General features: G+C 41.7%; 1 protein-coding gene across 3 annotated transcripts in view; it reads right to left on the reverse strand.

The window, feature by feature from the left end:
- Nucleotides 1-835: 835 nt before the first annotated feature.
- ephb6 (eph receptor B6) overlaps nt 836-13637 on the reverse strand; it is a 43458-nt gene continuing 30656 nt past the window's right edge. For 2 of the 3 annotated variants that reach the window (XM_084356289.1, XM_084356287.1), the window contains exons 6-19: nt 9154-9309; nt 8498-8769; nt 8001-8082; nt 6314-6438; nt 6055-6217; nt 5445-5559; nt 5293-5348; nt 4786-4902; nt 4450-4697; nt 4126-4344; nt 3889-4038; nt 2195-2379; nt 1937-2095; nt 836-1277 (exon numbers count right to left, since the gene is read on the reverse strand). In XM_084356289.1, coding sequence (XP_084212415.1) covers nt 1172-1277; nt 1937-2095; nt 2195-2379; nt 3889-4038; nt 4126-4344; nt 4450-4697; nt 4786-4902; nt 5293-5348; nt 5445-5559; nt 6055-6217; nt 6314-6438; nt 8001-8082; nt 8498-8769; nt 9154-9309 — 2153 coding nt within the window. In that variant the 3' untranslated portion in view covers nt 836-1171. The remainder of the gene's footprint in view (nt 1278-1936; nt 2096-2194; nt 2380-3888; nt 4039-4125; nt 4345-4449; nt 4698-4785; nt 4903-5292; nt 5349-5444; nt 5560-6054; nt 6218-6313; nt 6439-8000; nt 8083-8497; nt 8770-9153; nt 9310-13637) is intronic. The other variant, XM_084356288.1, reaches the window with a different exon arrangement.

The following is a 13637-nucleotide window of genomic DNA, read 5'->3' on the forward strand; positions in this document are numbered from 1 at the left end:
CACACGTACTTACAAAGCATTTTGCCTCCTTCCTTCAAGTGTAAATCAGATCAGACTTTGTCCATCTTTCCCATTTCACACATTCACAAAGCTCCAATGACTCAGTGTCTTTACTCTTGCAATCAAACAAAAAGAGGTGAAGTGTGAAATGTACACATAAAGGTGGGTGCTGTTCGGTTCTGTCCTCATCACAGATTTGTGTTTGCAGCTGAGGTGAAGTTTGTAGCATCGCAGTTCATGAGCTCTGTTGTCGCTGAGAGAGTGAGAGTGAGCTGTACAAACAGGGCTGCTTCAAACCCTGGATATGTCTTTTAAAGAAGGAAAACATGGCTTATAGCTTTCAAAAACACCTTCTTGTATTGGTTTTGTTTTCCCAATTTCATGGCAGTGATTCATATCTAACCTCAGGGTTTGCAGTGCTGATTTTGGACTTTATAGCATTTTTTTTTTCTAGAACATTGAACGAACTATACATTTTTCTAAAAGATGGTAATACCTCATAAGGCGCACCATAGCTTGCTAGGTAGTACACTGTTTTCTTTTTTGCTAACAGGTTTTAGCATTTGGCGTTTTTAAGTAGAGAGGAAGTGATATAACTTTACAAACAACTCAAAAAGTATTAGAAAGGCTTTGATTGTCCTCACGCAATTCTTTGTGTGGAGAAATCTCCATGAGTTTTTTTATTTTTTTAAAAAAGCATTTTTATAGTTGTTTTGTCCTCGATGAGGGTGGGGGAATTGAAATGTTTCATGGGGGGACAGTAGTGGACGAGAAGGTGAGAGGTAGGATTGCAGACGGGTGAGGAGCGAAGAAGGCAGACAACAATAAAGTGAAATCTAGTGAAAAACATCGAGGAACCTTTAATGTCCTTCTCCTCCTCCGCATTTACCTAACCTCACTTTGACCTGGACTGCAGCTCCCATAGTGCATCTCTCCTCTGTTATTTGTCTTGAGTGACAGGCAGGAAGTCCGATCATCATTTTTTCACCCCTTCTGGTTGTCGTGTTGGGTTAATCATAATACACAAAGTGGCACCGGAAAGCTGATTCTGACTCTGTTTTGGCTTAAAAATGTGCTCCACTGAAATGAGTGTTACAGAAACCAGACACAACAAGCAGAGGGATGTGAAAACCACAGAAATCCATGGCACAGGTTGTACTCGAGGCAGATTTCACACCTCCACCTGGCCCTGCGTCAGATGGGCTCTGAGCTGCTGGGCCGCACTGACGATCTTCCTCTGGTGTCCCAGCAGGTTCACCCCGAGATTCTGGACGTCACTGAAGGAGAGAACAGACCAACCGTGGAGTTTAGTTCAACACTTCAGCTTGTTGTGTATGCTACTCCTACTCTGAAGGACGACAGGGATGGGTTTGCATGTGTTGGTCTAAACAAACCTATGGTAGATCAGGCTTTCTACTGATGCTCATACTCGCCCTGTATTTATACCTGTATTTTAATAACTACTCACTTGGTTTTCTGAGGAATGCCAAAATGTGTCTTTCAAAGCTTTCAAAGCTTTTTCCATGGTCACAAATGAACATTTCAGCTCAGCTTTTACTCAGTTAGTAAAGGTATAAAAAATGCTTCAATTGACATTGAAGATACATGGAGGTGTTCGGCTGTCATGACAACCGCTTAAGAAAAAGCTCAACCAACCTTGAGCTTAGGTTCCCTTTTGCAAAGTAATATTCTTTGAGACCGTCTGCACCAATATGTTCTGTAAACACATTTTCAAATGAACCTGAAACTTGCTTTTAAAAGTAGTTTGTTTTAAAGATGCGATATGTAAGAATGGGCAACCTGTCGAATTCAAACTCCAAACAAATAGGGTGCAGTATATCACCAAGGTAACTGCTAACTGCTGCTCAGATTCATAAATAAATAAAAACTGTTTTTCTTTAAACCAGATGTTACAGTAATAACCATCTATACTCACTCCATCGTGAGCTTGCTGACTCTGTCTAACGTGTCCAGTTGTGCCTGATCAAACTCATCCTGATATCTCTCCATCCTCAGCGCCTTCAGCCAATCACTGACTGTTGCCACTGACGATAAGTCTGTGGGGGTGGGGCTGAGCAGCGGCTGAGAGCAGCTTCTGTAATGAAGGAAATGTCAAAAATGAGAACCCATAAATACACCAGATTGTTCATCACCTGCTGCCTCTGATATGTTTTGCCAGAAGCTGTTGTCTCACCGAGATGGCTCTGCCTTGAGAGAGGCAGGGTGCCTGATGAGCCGATCCAAAGACGACAGGAGGGAGTCGAAGGCTGGCCGGTCCCCTCGATCAGCCTGCCAGCACTGAAGCATCAGAGAGTGGAGGGCAGGGGGACAGTTGTGTGGGGCAGGGAGGCGATACTGGTCTGCTACTGCCTTCATCACCTGCAGGGAGAGCAGGCGAGACATTAGAGATAATAAGTAGGTCAGCTAGTCTAGCTGGAGGAGTCTTGTGTAAGTGCCTTACGTAAAAAGGTCGCAAGTCACTAAGGGCACGTAAGAGTGACGGGGAAAAAATTATGCAAATTCCAGCTGCTTGACATTTTGTCACCACTGAAATGAGTCTGCTAAATAAAGATGAGGGGGAGAGTGATTAAGCAAATTTATTTAAGGAGCTGTCTACAATTTTTGGCACTCTCCTTCAGATGTCCCGTGTTTTAAAGGTATAACATGTAACGTTTCTGCATTGAAATGTCTTGTTGTTGTTTTTATTGTTTTGATTGAGAGACCCACAGCGGCAGAGTTACCATTTAACACCATACACTTTTATTCCACAAGATTTCTAAGGAAAATATTTGATACTTTTTTACCTTTGATGATATCAGGATTGTGGCTACTTTACAGAATAAGCCTTTACTTGTAAAACACAAGCTTTTAACACATGAATCACATAAAAAAATAGCCTGGGGGAAAGATCAGAACGTGTTGAGCTCTGAAAAACTTTCATTTTTGTCAAATATTTTTAGCCAAGTGCCCCCCCCCCCCCATTAAAGGCTAAAACTCAACTTGACTCTGTTTGTTTGCTTCTCCATAACTTCAGGGCTACCTGCTTGAAGACATGCCTCTAACTGATGGCACGTTTGTCTTGAGTCAGTGATGTCACTGTTGCACTGTGCCAGATACCAGCCAGTTACTTGTCATCATGGATTTTCAAGCTGTGGTGACAATTTTGCTTGGCAGCGGGATATTTATTACCGCTTGAAACACGGAGACAGGATGATGAAATGGATCTAGAAGAGGAAGAGGAAACTATCACTCGGCCCTGAATGAGCATGAATGTCACCACAACCTGCTTGGAGGCAGTTTGGTGCACTTTTACTCAACTCTGGCAATTGTCTACCTTGAGCACAACTCAGCCCATTTAAAGGGGCTCTATGTCGCAATTTGTTGCAACTTACATGTATTAATTAGTTATTAGTCTTATGTGAGTGGACTGTAATGTGACATGAAAAATGAGACCTTCCCTGTCTCTCTCGGTTGTCTATATAAGCCTGTGGACATTTAATACATAAAGTGCAACAATGACACAACACAAATATTAATTTTGCACCGTTAAATACTTCTTAACTCTTGCCTCCAAAATTGCAGCTTCAGTGATATAAATGCAGGACTATTTTCATTATGTGCTGAGCATCTTCTTTCAACAGCTGACAGAAAATGAGGGGATTGAAAGACGGTGATCAACACGCAGAAAAGGTGTCTGGCGGGATGCAAACACTGGACAATGCGGTTTATGGCCCCCTGGGCTCCATTGACCTCAGGGCCTATACTTTTAATGGCATATTATTACACTGTTGTAGCTAACCTGGTACTTACGCTGAGGATTTGAGTGCATTTACATGAATAATTGATCTCGACTTCCTGTGCTCAGGCGACATTCTGCTACATACTCACTTCCTGATTGCTCATGTCCCAGTATGGACGCTCTCCATATGACATCACTTCCCACATAAGTATGCCGAAGCTCCAGACATCACTGGCCGAGCTGAACTTGCGATGCTGAAAGGCTTCTGGTGCGGTCCACCTCACAGGAATCTTGCTGCCCTGATGGAGGAAGACGGTGAATCAGTGTAATGTTACAAAACCAGAAGCGTATAAAAAACCACAGAGGCCCAGTTTATCAATACGTACCAGTGAGGCAGTGTATGTAGGTATGTTGTGGTCCAGGCCCCTCATGAGTCGGGATAGGCCAAAGTCGGACACTTTGCAGACCAGGTTGGAGTTGACCAGCACGTTCCTAGCTGCCAGGTCCCTGTGGACAAAGTTTCTCTCAGCGAGGTAACGCATCCCTGCACCGATTCCTCTGAGCATCCCAACCAGCTGGAGGACGCTGAACTGGCCCTCGTTCTCCTGAAAGAATGAGGAGGGTAGGAAACAGGAAAGGAAGAGATACTTTGGTTTATAGTGAAGTGAAACATGTGTGAAGTCACTGTTAACAGCGTGTCTTTGTCTCACCCTGAGGAAGGCGTCTAGAGGCCCGTTCTCCATGAACTCAGTGATGATCCTCTCTGGGGGGGTACGAGTGATCACGCCCTCCAACTTCAGTACGTTGGGGTGATCAAACTGTCCCAGGACGCCTGCCTCACTGAGGAACATCCCCCTCTCTCTGTCAGACGCCCCCCAGCGTAAAGTCTTCACCGCTACCAGCACCTCCCTGCGACCCATTGGACGGTAGCGGCCCCGGGAGACCTCCCCAAACTGGGCTGGAGTAGAGAGGAGGTGGAACAGATATTATACTGTGTTGATAGGTATCACAATAAGATTTAAAAGAAACGAGAATGTCAGACCTACCTGCACCAATCACCTCCTCGATCTTGAGATGAGTGGGATCTATTTCACGGGCAAACTCTTTGACAGCCTCACTGGGGTCCTCGTAAGTGGATGGGTCCACATAATACTTAACACCACCTGAAATTAAAAGGCACTTTTAAGAACCAAGTCCTGACTTTCATCCTCTTACTTCCAACATTTTAACACATTTATGATCAAGAGACTGGGCAGAGGATGATCTTGTAAAGCACAGCAGAGAGAAATTATATTATATTATACAGATATACAGATGCAGTACTGTATTTCGAAAAATAAATATAAGTTTATAACTATGTTATCTATAAACAAATTCAATTAAATGAAACAAATGAAAACCAAACTTTGTTCGTCACAGATCTCAATTACACACTGTGTCTTTAATATGTTGCCCTTTTGCACAAAGCAAATTTCTCACTTAAAAATAAATAGTTAATCCGACTAAACTGAATTTTAATTAAATTACACTAAATGAACAACACAAATACTCACCTCGGTTACTGATGTACCTCTGGAGTCTGTCGCTGTACGGACTCTCCCTCCTCTTACTGTCAAGTAGAAGCAAGCAAAATATGTGAATGTGAAAAAAAAACAAAAAAAAATCAGATCACATGTCTGACCGTGTGAACAGATCTTCAACTTACCTCCGAAATACCACCACAACCACAATCGCTGCCACCACCAGGAGAAATGCTGCTCCGCCCATCACTGACCCAACCAGCAGAGGAAGTCGGTTCTGGATCTGCTGTGAATGTTCCTCTGTAGGAGAGAAAGTGAGGAAACATCAGCTGTTGAAACTAATGCTGTTACTGTAGCTTAGATTTCTCATGAGTGCACTTGATTTTCACCAACAGTAGAATATGGATTAAACGTTGCACTCAGCTCCACAATAGCCACAGTTAGAAATGTAACCTCTTCTCTTGTAAGGCAATTGTCAAGGACCCATTAAAAGTAGAATTGACATCGAGTATATTATCCTGATGAAATAAAGTACTTAAACCACTTTAGAGAGCATCCTTGAAGAAGAAAGAGTTAGTTTGAATGTACATAAAAAGGTGGGAAACCTTAGTTCTTCTTCAGCGACCATTTCAAACCCAACAGAGTCGTCTTTAGAAAAGCTACTTTTACCTCAACCCTCTAAAATCTAAGTCAGGTTCTTCTTCTGTAGTATACAATATATTACGAGTAACTAGTTACTATTATATAGTCCTAATATAAATGTCAACTTAGTAACAAGTAAAACCGGTGTTGTACCTGCAGGCAGCGTGGTGAAGTAGATGGTGTTGCTGTAGGGACCGAAGCCGCGTTCATTTCGAGCTCTGATCTGGAAGGCATAGATGGATCCGGGAAGCAGAGAGTTGACGGTCACTGTGTTGGTCTCACTGTACACACTCGCTGCACTGTCCACATCTGAACCCTGTAGGACGCAGAAAAAGGACATTTTGTGGTGATGTTTGTTACGAGTCAGTTTGGGTGATTGTGCAGCATGTGTGTGATTATTCACCGAGTGTACCTTGTCATAGTATCTAAGCTGGTACTCCAGGATGTCTCCGTTGGGCCGGTCCGGCTGAGGCCACGAGAGAGTGATGGAGTCTGGGGCTCGGCTCAGCTGGTGCATCATGGGAACTGTGCTGGGAACTGTGGGAGACAGTCTCAATTCAATACTGATGCCTCTGTCTGACCTACATAAGCAAACGAGACCATCAGCGAGAAGAAAAGCTATTTCCGAATAGTAATTATAGTCTTAATGCCTGTCTGCCGGTCAGATTCAAAGTTATCTGGGTTGGATAAGTTGTAAAATTATTTTTGTGCCGAGGATGATTTGAAGAGTCTTACTCAGTAGTGTGGTGGTACAGCACTTAAATAAAATGTACTTTGTTTAACTTTTCTTCATAGTAATCGCCAGAATCTACAACACATTGTACAGTAAGTATTTAAAGTAAAAGTACTTGTAATGCAAAAAACAGTTCATCTCTGTGTTTTACTAACACTGCTGCCTAAATGTGACTGGTGCATTTTACTACTGTAAATGTTTGAGCTCTTTTTATTTACTTTATATACATTTGGCAGTGATGGAATATAACTATGTACATGTACAAGTACTGTACTTAAGTACAATTTTGAGGTACACTGCAGATTATATGCTGCATCAAAGCCAAAGCAGCACATTTAAAATCGATTTATTGTATAACGCTTGTCTATGTCTGCTAATTGATGATTTTTATGTCTAATTTAAAGTGTTGCATCATGTGTTTGATTCGTCAAAAGCCTAACCAGGGACAAGAACTGCAAATTAGCCACGGCTAGAAGTTACATATACATTGCATTGGCTGCATTTTACTTAGATGTATTGTCCCTGTCAAAAAAACGATAAAAACTAGAATAAAATATTGGAGATTGCCTTTTCCACTTAAACCAAGTGTTTATTTATCTTACTCTATCTCAAATTTGTATTTAATGTACTTAATTACTTCCATCAGTGGACACCACAGATCTATGAGCTGGACTGAAGTTTCCCTTGAGAGAAGCGATTGGCTGATTGATTAACCTCCCTCTAAAAGCCCCATTGTCCCACAACAATAAGACAGAAGAAGTGCTGAAGTGACGGTGAACACAAGGGGGCAGTGTTATAGAATATTTAGTAGAGCATGAAAGTGGAAGAGGCGTTTTTATGGAGCACCAAGCGGGATCTAGTTACAGTCACTGTGCTGGCTGGCCCGACCCGTTAATGGGAACTTTCCAGCATTCCGTTCATTTAATCAATAACCTCCAAGAGCAAACACAAGAAGGTTTCAGATTATTGAACTTCATGAAGAGACTTCTAATCAGTCTTGATCAGTTTCTTGGAAAATTGTATAATGGTGTACTTTGTCTGCACAACACTGCCCCTCTACTCTCTCCTCTCCCCACTCGTCCACTTTCATCTCTCGTTTGGTCTGTCTTTTTGTCTTCCCATCTCTCATTTGTCCCTTTATTTCTCCACAGTGACCATAATGGGATCTGACAGGATATTGTAACCTCGAGCAACCTCCTGTCCAGAGAGCGGGAGCAGAAAAGATGGAGGGGAGAGAGAGGAAAAGAGGGGGCGAGAAACCCCAGACATACAACACACAAACACACACACAGTATCTACACAAACATCATCAGAGCATCTCTTCTCTTTCATCTCATCCCTTTCATCCTCTCCGTCCCGTACTCACCTGACTGGCTCGTGGTGAAATTGATGCTTGTGTATCGGGCTGGAAAAGGACTCAAAGCTGACACCTCATTCATGGCTTGCACCTGTCAATAAGAAGAACACACCGACGTGACATTTGAAGCTTTTTTCTATTAACTCCTATGACATGCTTGTGCATTTGAAAAACAAAGCATGACACTTGCAGCTGTGTCGCTCAGTCAACAAACACCCATAAATGGGAAGTAGCTCCCTATTATGAATAAGAAATGAGCTATGATTTCGTTGAGCTACCAGAGCTAAATAATAAATGTTACTGTGTATTTGCTGATGTGGAGCTCATGAAATTATATGGCACAGAGGACCCGCCTCCTCTGCGAAACGTTTCATCATTCATAAAAATCACTTAAAAATAACTTCCAACTGGCAGAACCACAACCAACTCATTGACAATTTTTAGATTATTTACAAGGTGATAACGGAGAGGGTTTTGTGCCCTCGAGAGACAGTTTTCCACACTACCTGTATGAGATAAGTGACTCTGGTCAGCAGGTTGTTGAGGGTGACCTTGGTTTGTTTCAGGTTTGTCTGGGAGGGGCTGAAGGTGACGCCCTCCCCACACCAGGAGCACAACGCCGGGTTGGTGATGGTGGCCGAGGGGCAGATGCGACACACCACTCCGTACCACACTTCGCTGCGGCCTCCCATGTCCACTGGAGGGCGCCACCTTAAGGATACTCCGCCGTCGCCGCTTTCATACTCCCAGGTCAGAGAGACCGGAGAAGAGGGAGGAGCTTCGGAGGACACGGGGAGATGGAGAGAACGGGAGGGGTGTGACATACATAATGTAAGAGGGAGACACTTTGATGGAAGCATCTGCTGAAAAGTTTAAGATATGAAAGAAGCTTCATGCTGGCAAACACATTTAAACGTGAAGTAATGGAAGGAAAGTTTGGCAGTGACACAGTTTAAGCTAAGTGAGCAGAGAAACTAAATACTTAACAGTCCTTTTCTGCTGCTGCAATTAAATGTCCATTATATTGTGCTCAAATAGGATGGTTTCTGGTCAGTGACTCTATCTCCGTTCTCACAGTCTGAGTAAATGACAAATGGCCAGAGAGGCCCCTTGAACGCCTCCCAGAGAGCCTGGCGTAAACAAACAAACCAACAAAGCTCACTTGTGCAGGCAGAAGAGTTGGCATCACTGGCTGACCGATAAAAGCTGCTGCGACATTCACACACACTCGATCCCTCCTGGCTGGTTCGGCTGTTGGAGGGACACACTGAGCAGGGAACAGAGCCTGAGACGGACTTGAAGTAGCCCACTGGACAAGCTGCAGAGAGAGACGAAAAGATGACAGGACATGAAGATAGAAAGTGATCAGTGTTCATTCTGGGTGTCCATTACTGTGCCACGTAGGAGTCTGCAGTGTTTCAAGGCTGTATAACACTATCTCTCTTCATCCAAGCAAAAACAGCCAGTCTGAAATGAGAGTCTAAGGACAGAGTAGAAGGAAATTGAATTTTTTGTAAAAACATCTCACTAAAGTAAAATTCAGTATCAGTATTAGTATCAGCACGAGAGCTCGACAGTTAATTTTTTACCTTGGAAACGGCAGTTGACAAAACAACCCTAAGTTAAGGTTCACTTACGCACTTCTCCTGAATTTCTTTAACCATATCATCTGGTCTTCATTAGCAGATGGAGTCTGTTCAGTTGTCATGGAAGTGAACATGTAGATAATGGAAAGTTTGAGGATCTACAGTTTCATGACATCCTGATCTCGAGCTCGAGAACAAGCGAAAGTGAACCTTGAGATAAGATTGTGTTGCCAACGATTATGTTGGGTTTATTATCCCAAATAAATGGTGTGTAAAGAAGAAAAGATACAGTATTAAAGAGGAGTAAAATATATTAAGGGTCAATAAATAAAATATTTTCCAAACCCTGATACATTTTATAGTAATATTACATACAAAATACCTTTCAAACCTCAGCTGAGCAGAGAAAGTCTGTGACCTGGCAGTAGCTCGTGAAATACACAGCATATGTGCATCTAATTTGTTCGTTTTTATTGTTTTGGTCTGTTGAGAGGACAAAGTCAAACACCAGAAACTATTTTGGGGTAAAGCATCAATTTCAGCTCGGCTTGTGGTTCCCTCTGAGTCAAAAGTTCATCTGAGACCAGGCAGGCCGTTGTTTGTTGTCGGCTTTGTCCTGCACAGTCATTTACTTCTGTTTACGGAGGAAGTGGCCTGCGCTAGCAGAGCGCAGCAAAACCATCAGTCACACACACACAGTTCAAAATGTCAGAAAATGGCCACATTGACCCTATATCAGTGTTTCAGAGGAATAGTTTGACATTTTGGGAAATAGATTTATTTGCCTTCTTGCAGGCAGTGAGATTAGTGTTACTCTTGGGTAAAACAGCAAGCTGGAGGCAAACTGAAACAGGGAAACAGCTAGTATAGGTACTATGCGTCATCTTTCTACTTTGGTTATTGAACGGACTGAACAAACTAGCTAAAAGTTTTGATTAGTTAGCTTAAGAGGTGAATGTGGGCAGATTTTGTCAGCTTTAGACAGAGTCAGGTTAGCTGTTTCCCCAGTTTCAAGTCTCTGCTGAGTTTAAACTAAACAGCTGCTAATTTTAGCGTTACATTTAAGTACAGACAGGAGAATGAAATCTAACTGATTTGTCCAACTACTCGTCTGAATCAGTATCATAATTAGCATGAAGTTCATTCTTGACCTTGGGAACAGTATGGATGACAAATAATGTCAGCTTCAATGTCCACTTAGCAGCTAGCCTTTCCTGAGCTTTCAACTGCATTATCAGCAAATGGAGCTAGCTTGGACAAAGGATGTGTAAGTGGACCTTTGAGTTAAGTTGAAGTGTTACATATTGTTGCTGTCCTGTTAAAACTATACCTCCAAAACGTCACCTGTTCCTGAGCCAAGAAATGCTGTTTTTAGGCATTGTGACAATGCATTTTTTAGGTAATCCAACAGGTTTTAAATATTGATTCAGCTCAAAGCAAAAGTTCTTTCTGGTGGAGAGTTTGCGGTGAGTTAATTTACCCAGCTGCTGGCTTCAGCTTTACATTTAATTTTGTCAGCCCACAAGGGAAACTTTAGTCCTCAACTTTTTCTTTTCACAAAATTTAAATTTCACTGTGCAGCAACAAAATGTGTAATTACTCCCTAATGAGGCGGGGAATGGAGCAGAGACTCATAAAGTGATCTTAGCGATATTACAATACCTTAATAATGAATGTGCGACTATCCTAAAATCAGGTAAAAATCGAGGCATGCATATATTTCTCTCTCTCGCTCTCCCTCTCACGCAGACACACTCACGCACATTGGAAATACCATTTGAACCTGCAGGCCGTTATCCTGTTTTACGGTGGAAAATCTGTGAAATGTGCCAATTGTTAATGTCAACAGCAGGACAGCTGAGCACCGAGGTCAAAGTTACGCACACTTCACTCCATGCTGCTGCATGCCAGAGCCTCGAGAGCTCATCCTGAGCAGGACTATGAGAACATTGAGAGTACCGCCTCCAGGTTGGTCTGCTGCCATTTTCACACTGTGTGTGTGTGTGTGTGTGTGTGTGTGTGTGTGTGTGTGTGTGTGTGTCTCAACGCCCAAAGTAGTGTCAAATAAAGGTTGCATCGTTCAAAAAGAGGTCTGTCTGTCTGTGGGCTTAATCCAGAGTGTGTGTATATTCTGATACGGTGAGGCTTTCTTGTATCTCTCAGTGTGTAAATGGCACACCTGATAACATCTGGCCCAGCAGTTTAAAAGAAGGATCCTCTCATATGTTTTTAAACAGAGTAAACACACCCTCAGAGTCAGAGGATGAAGGAGGATGTGTGTGTGTGTGTGTGTGCTCTTTACGGTCAGTGGGAGTGAACCCCTCACCTTATTTATATAACCTTGTCAGGAACATGTGACATGTCTCAAATCTGACATGCTGTGTATGTGTGTGTGGACGCGTGTGTGTATACTAGACGGTGTTGCGGCAGCGTGGGAGTGGAAGATAAGAAGGTAAGAAGTGAAAGAATAAACAGATAAAAGGCTTTCTGTGTTCTCACTTGTCTCTGAGAGCCGACTTTGCTTTCAAACAGGTGTGAAGAGGGAAAAAATGGAGGTAAGAGAGAAGTAAAAGGATGTTGAGAGATCGCAGAGGGAGAATACACTCGGAAAAAAAGAGGGAAGAAGTGAACATGGAGACGGATGGCCCGAGACAGTTGTAAGGATGAAGAGCAGGGTGGGTGAAAAACGAGGAAGCAGAGGATGAAGAAGGGGAGAGAAATACGCTCCTTCCTCTATCTTTTATGTCCCGGCTGCACATTACCAGACGTGTTCTCTTACAGCTCTGACACGAAACACGACTTTGCTACAAAGCCTCTCATCGCCATTACGAGCTCCGGAGACAACTCAACTGTGCCCACTCCTCCCTCCCTCCCTCCCTCCCTCCTCCTCCTCTTCCTCTCATCCTCTCATCCTCATCCACCTTATTACAGCAGCCAATGAGAATGCAAGCCCTCTGCCCTCTCGCTTGATCTGCAACCCCCTCCCCCCGGCGACATCCATCCACCCATATTTCACTCATATCTCAGCTATAAAGTAGACAGTCCATGGCCGTTATGAACAGACACACATGTCTTTACATCAGTGTGCTTGAGGAGGTAAGGAGGGATGAAGGAGGAGAAGTGAAGAACAGAGGAGTTACAGTGAAAAATCCAACAGATGTGGATATTGTGGTGTATTACAGGAAATAAAATGAATTAAATGCATTTTCAAATGTCTTCTTATTATCTTCTTAATAATCTTATCATAATACATTCATATGTCAATCATTAAGTAAAAAAATCTGCAAATGGAATAAGTGAAATATGTTTATAAACAAATCATATTATCTCTCAATTTGGTAATTAATTGTTATTTTATTATTGCTATTTATTTTATTATAGCAAAAATGCCAAAAAAAACAAACTCCCAGCTTCTCAAATTTATTTTGTATTCCTGTTTTTCTCAAAAAAAAAAACTAAATGTCTTTGGGTCTTTGGACTGTTGGTCCAAAGAAAAGCATTTTCACTTTTTTAATTTAAAAATTAATTGACTAAATGATGAATTGGTTAATATAATAAAAGAAATATTATTCTTGTAATGAAACATTGTAGCTCTGCTCAAATTGTGAAAAAACATGCATGTGTAAAACATGATTTATAAATAACTAATAGAGGTTTTAGTCATGACCTGGCAATTTAAGAGAAAGGAAATAAAAAATAGAAACAATGAATACAGAATATATATATATATATATATATATATATATATATACACATGAAATCTTCACCCAAAGAAGTGAAAATTGTCTTAAAAAAGTCAATTTATCTCACCGAAATGTTACTGTCTAGGTGAGTGTGTCTTATTTTAGGTGTTATAGCTTCTCAAATTTGAGGCTTTTTGCTTTTCACACTTTTATATCATCATAAACTAAATATCTTTGGCTTTTTGAAAAAACAAAAACAAAAACAAAAAAAAAAACATTTTAAGCATTTTTCACTTTTAAAAAAAGCATTTTTCAAGACTTTATGAAATGATAAACTGGTTAATAATAATAATGATAATAATAATAATAATATATTT

This window comes from Pagrus pagrus (assembly GCF_965226575.1).
Source record: "Pagrus pagrus genome assembly, chromosome: 7".
Lineage (NCBI taxonomy): Eukaryota > Metazoa > Chordata > Actinopteri > Spariformes > Sparidae > Pagrus > Pagrus pagrus.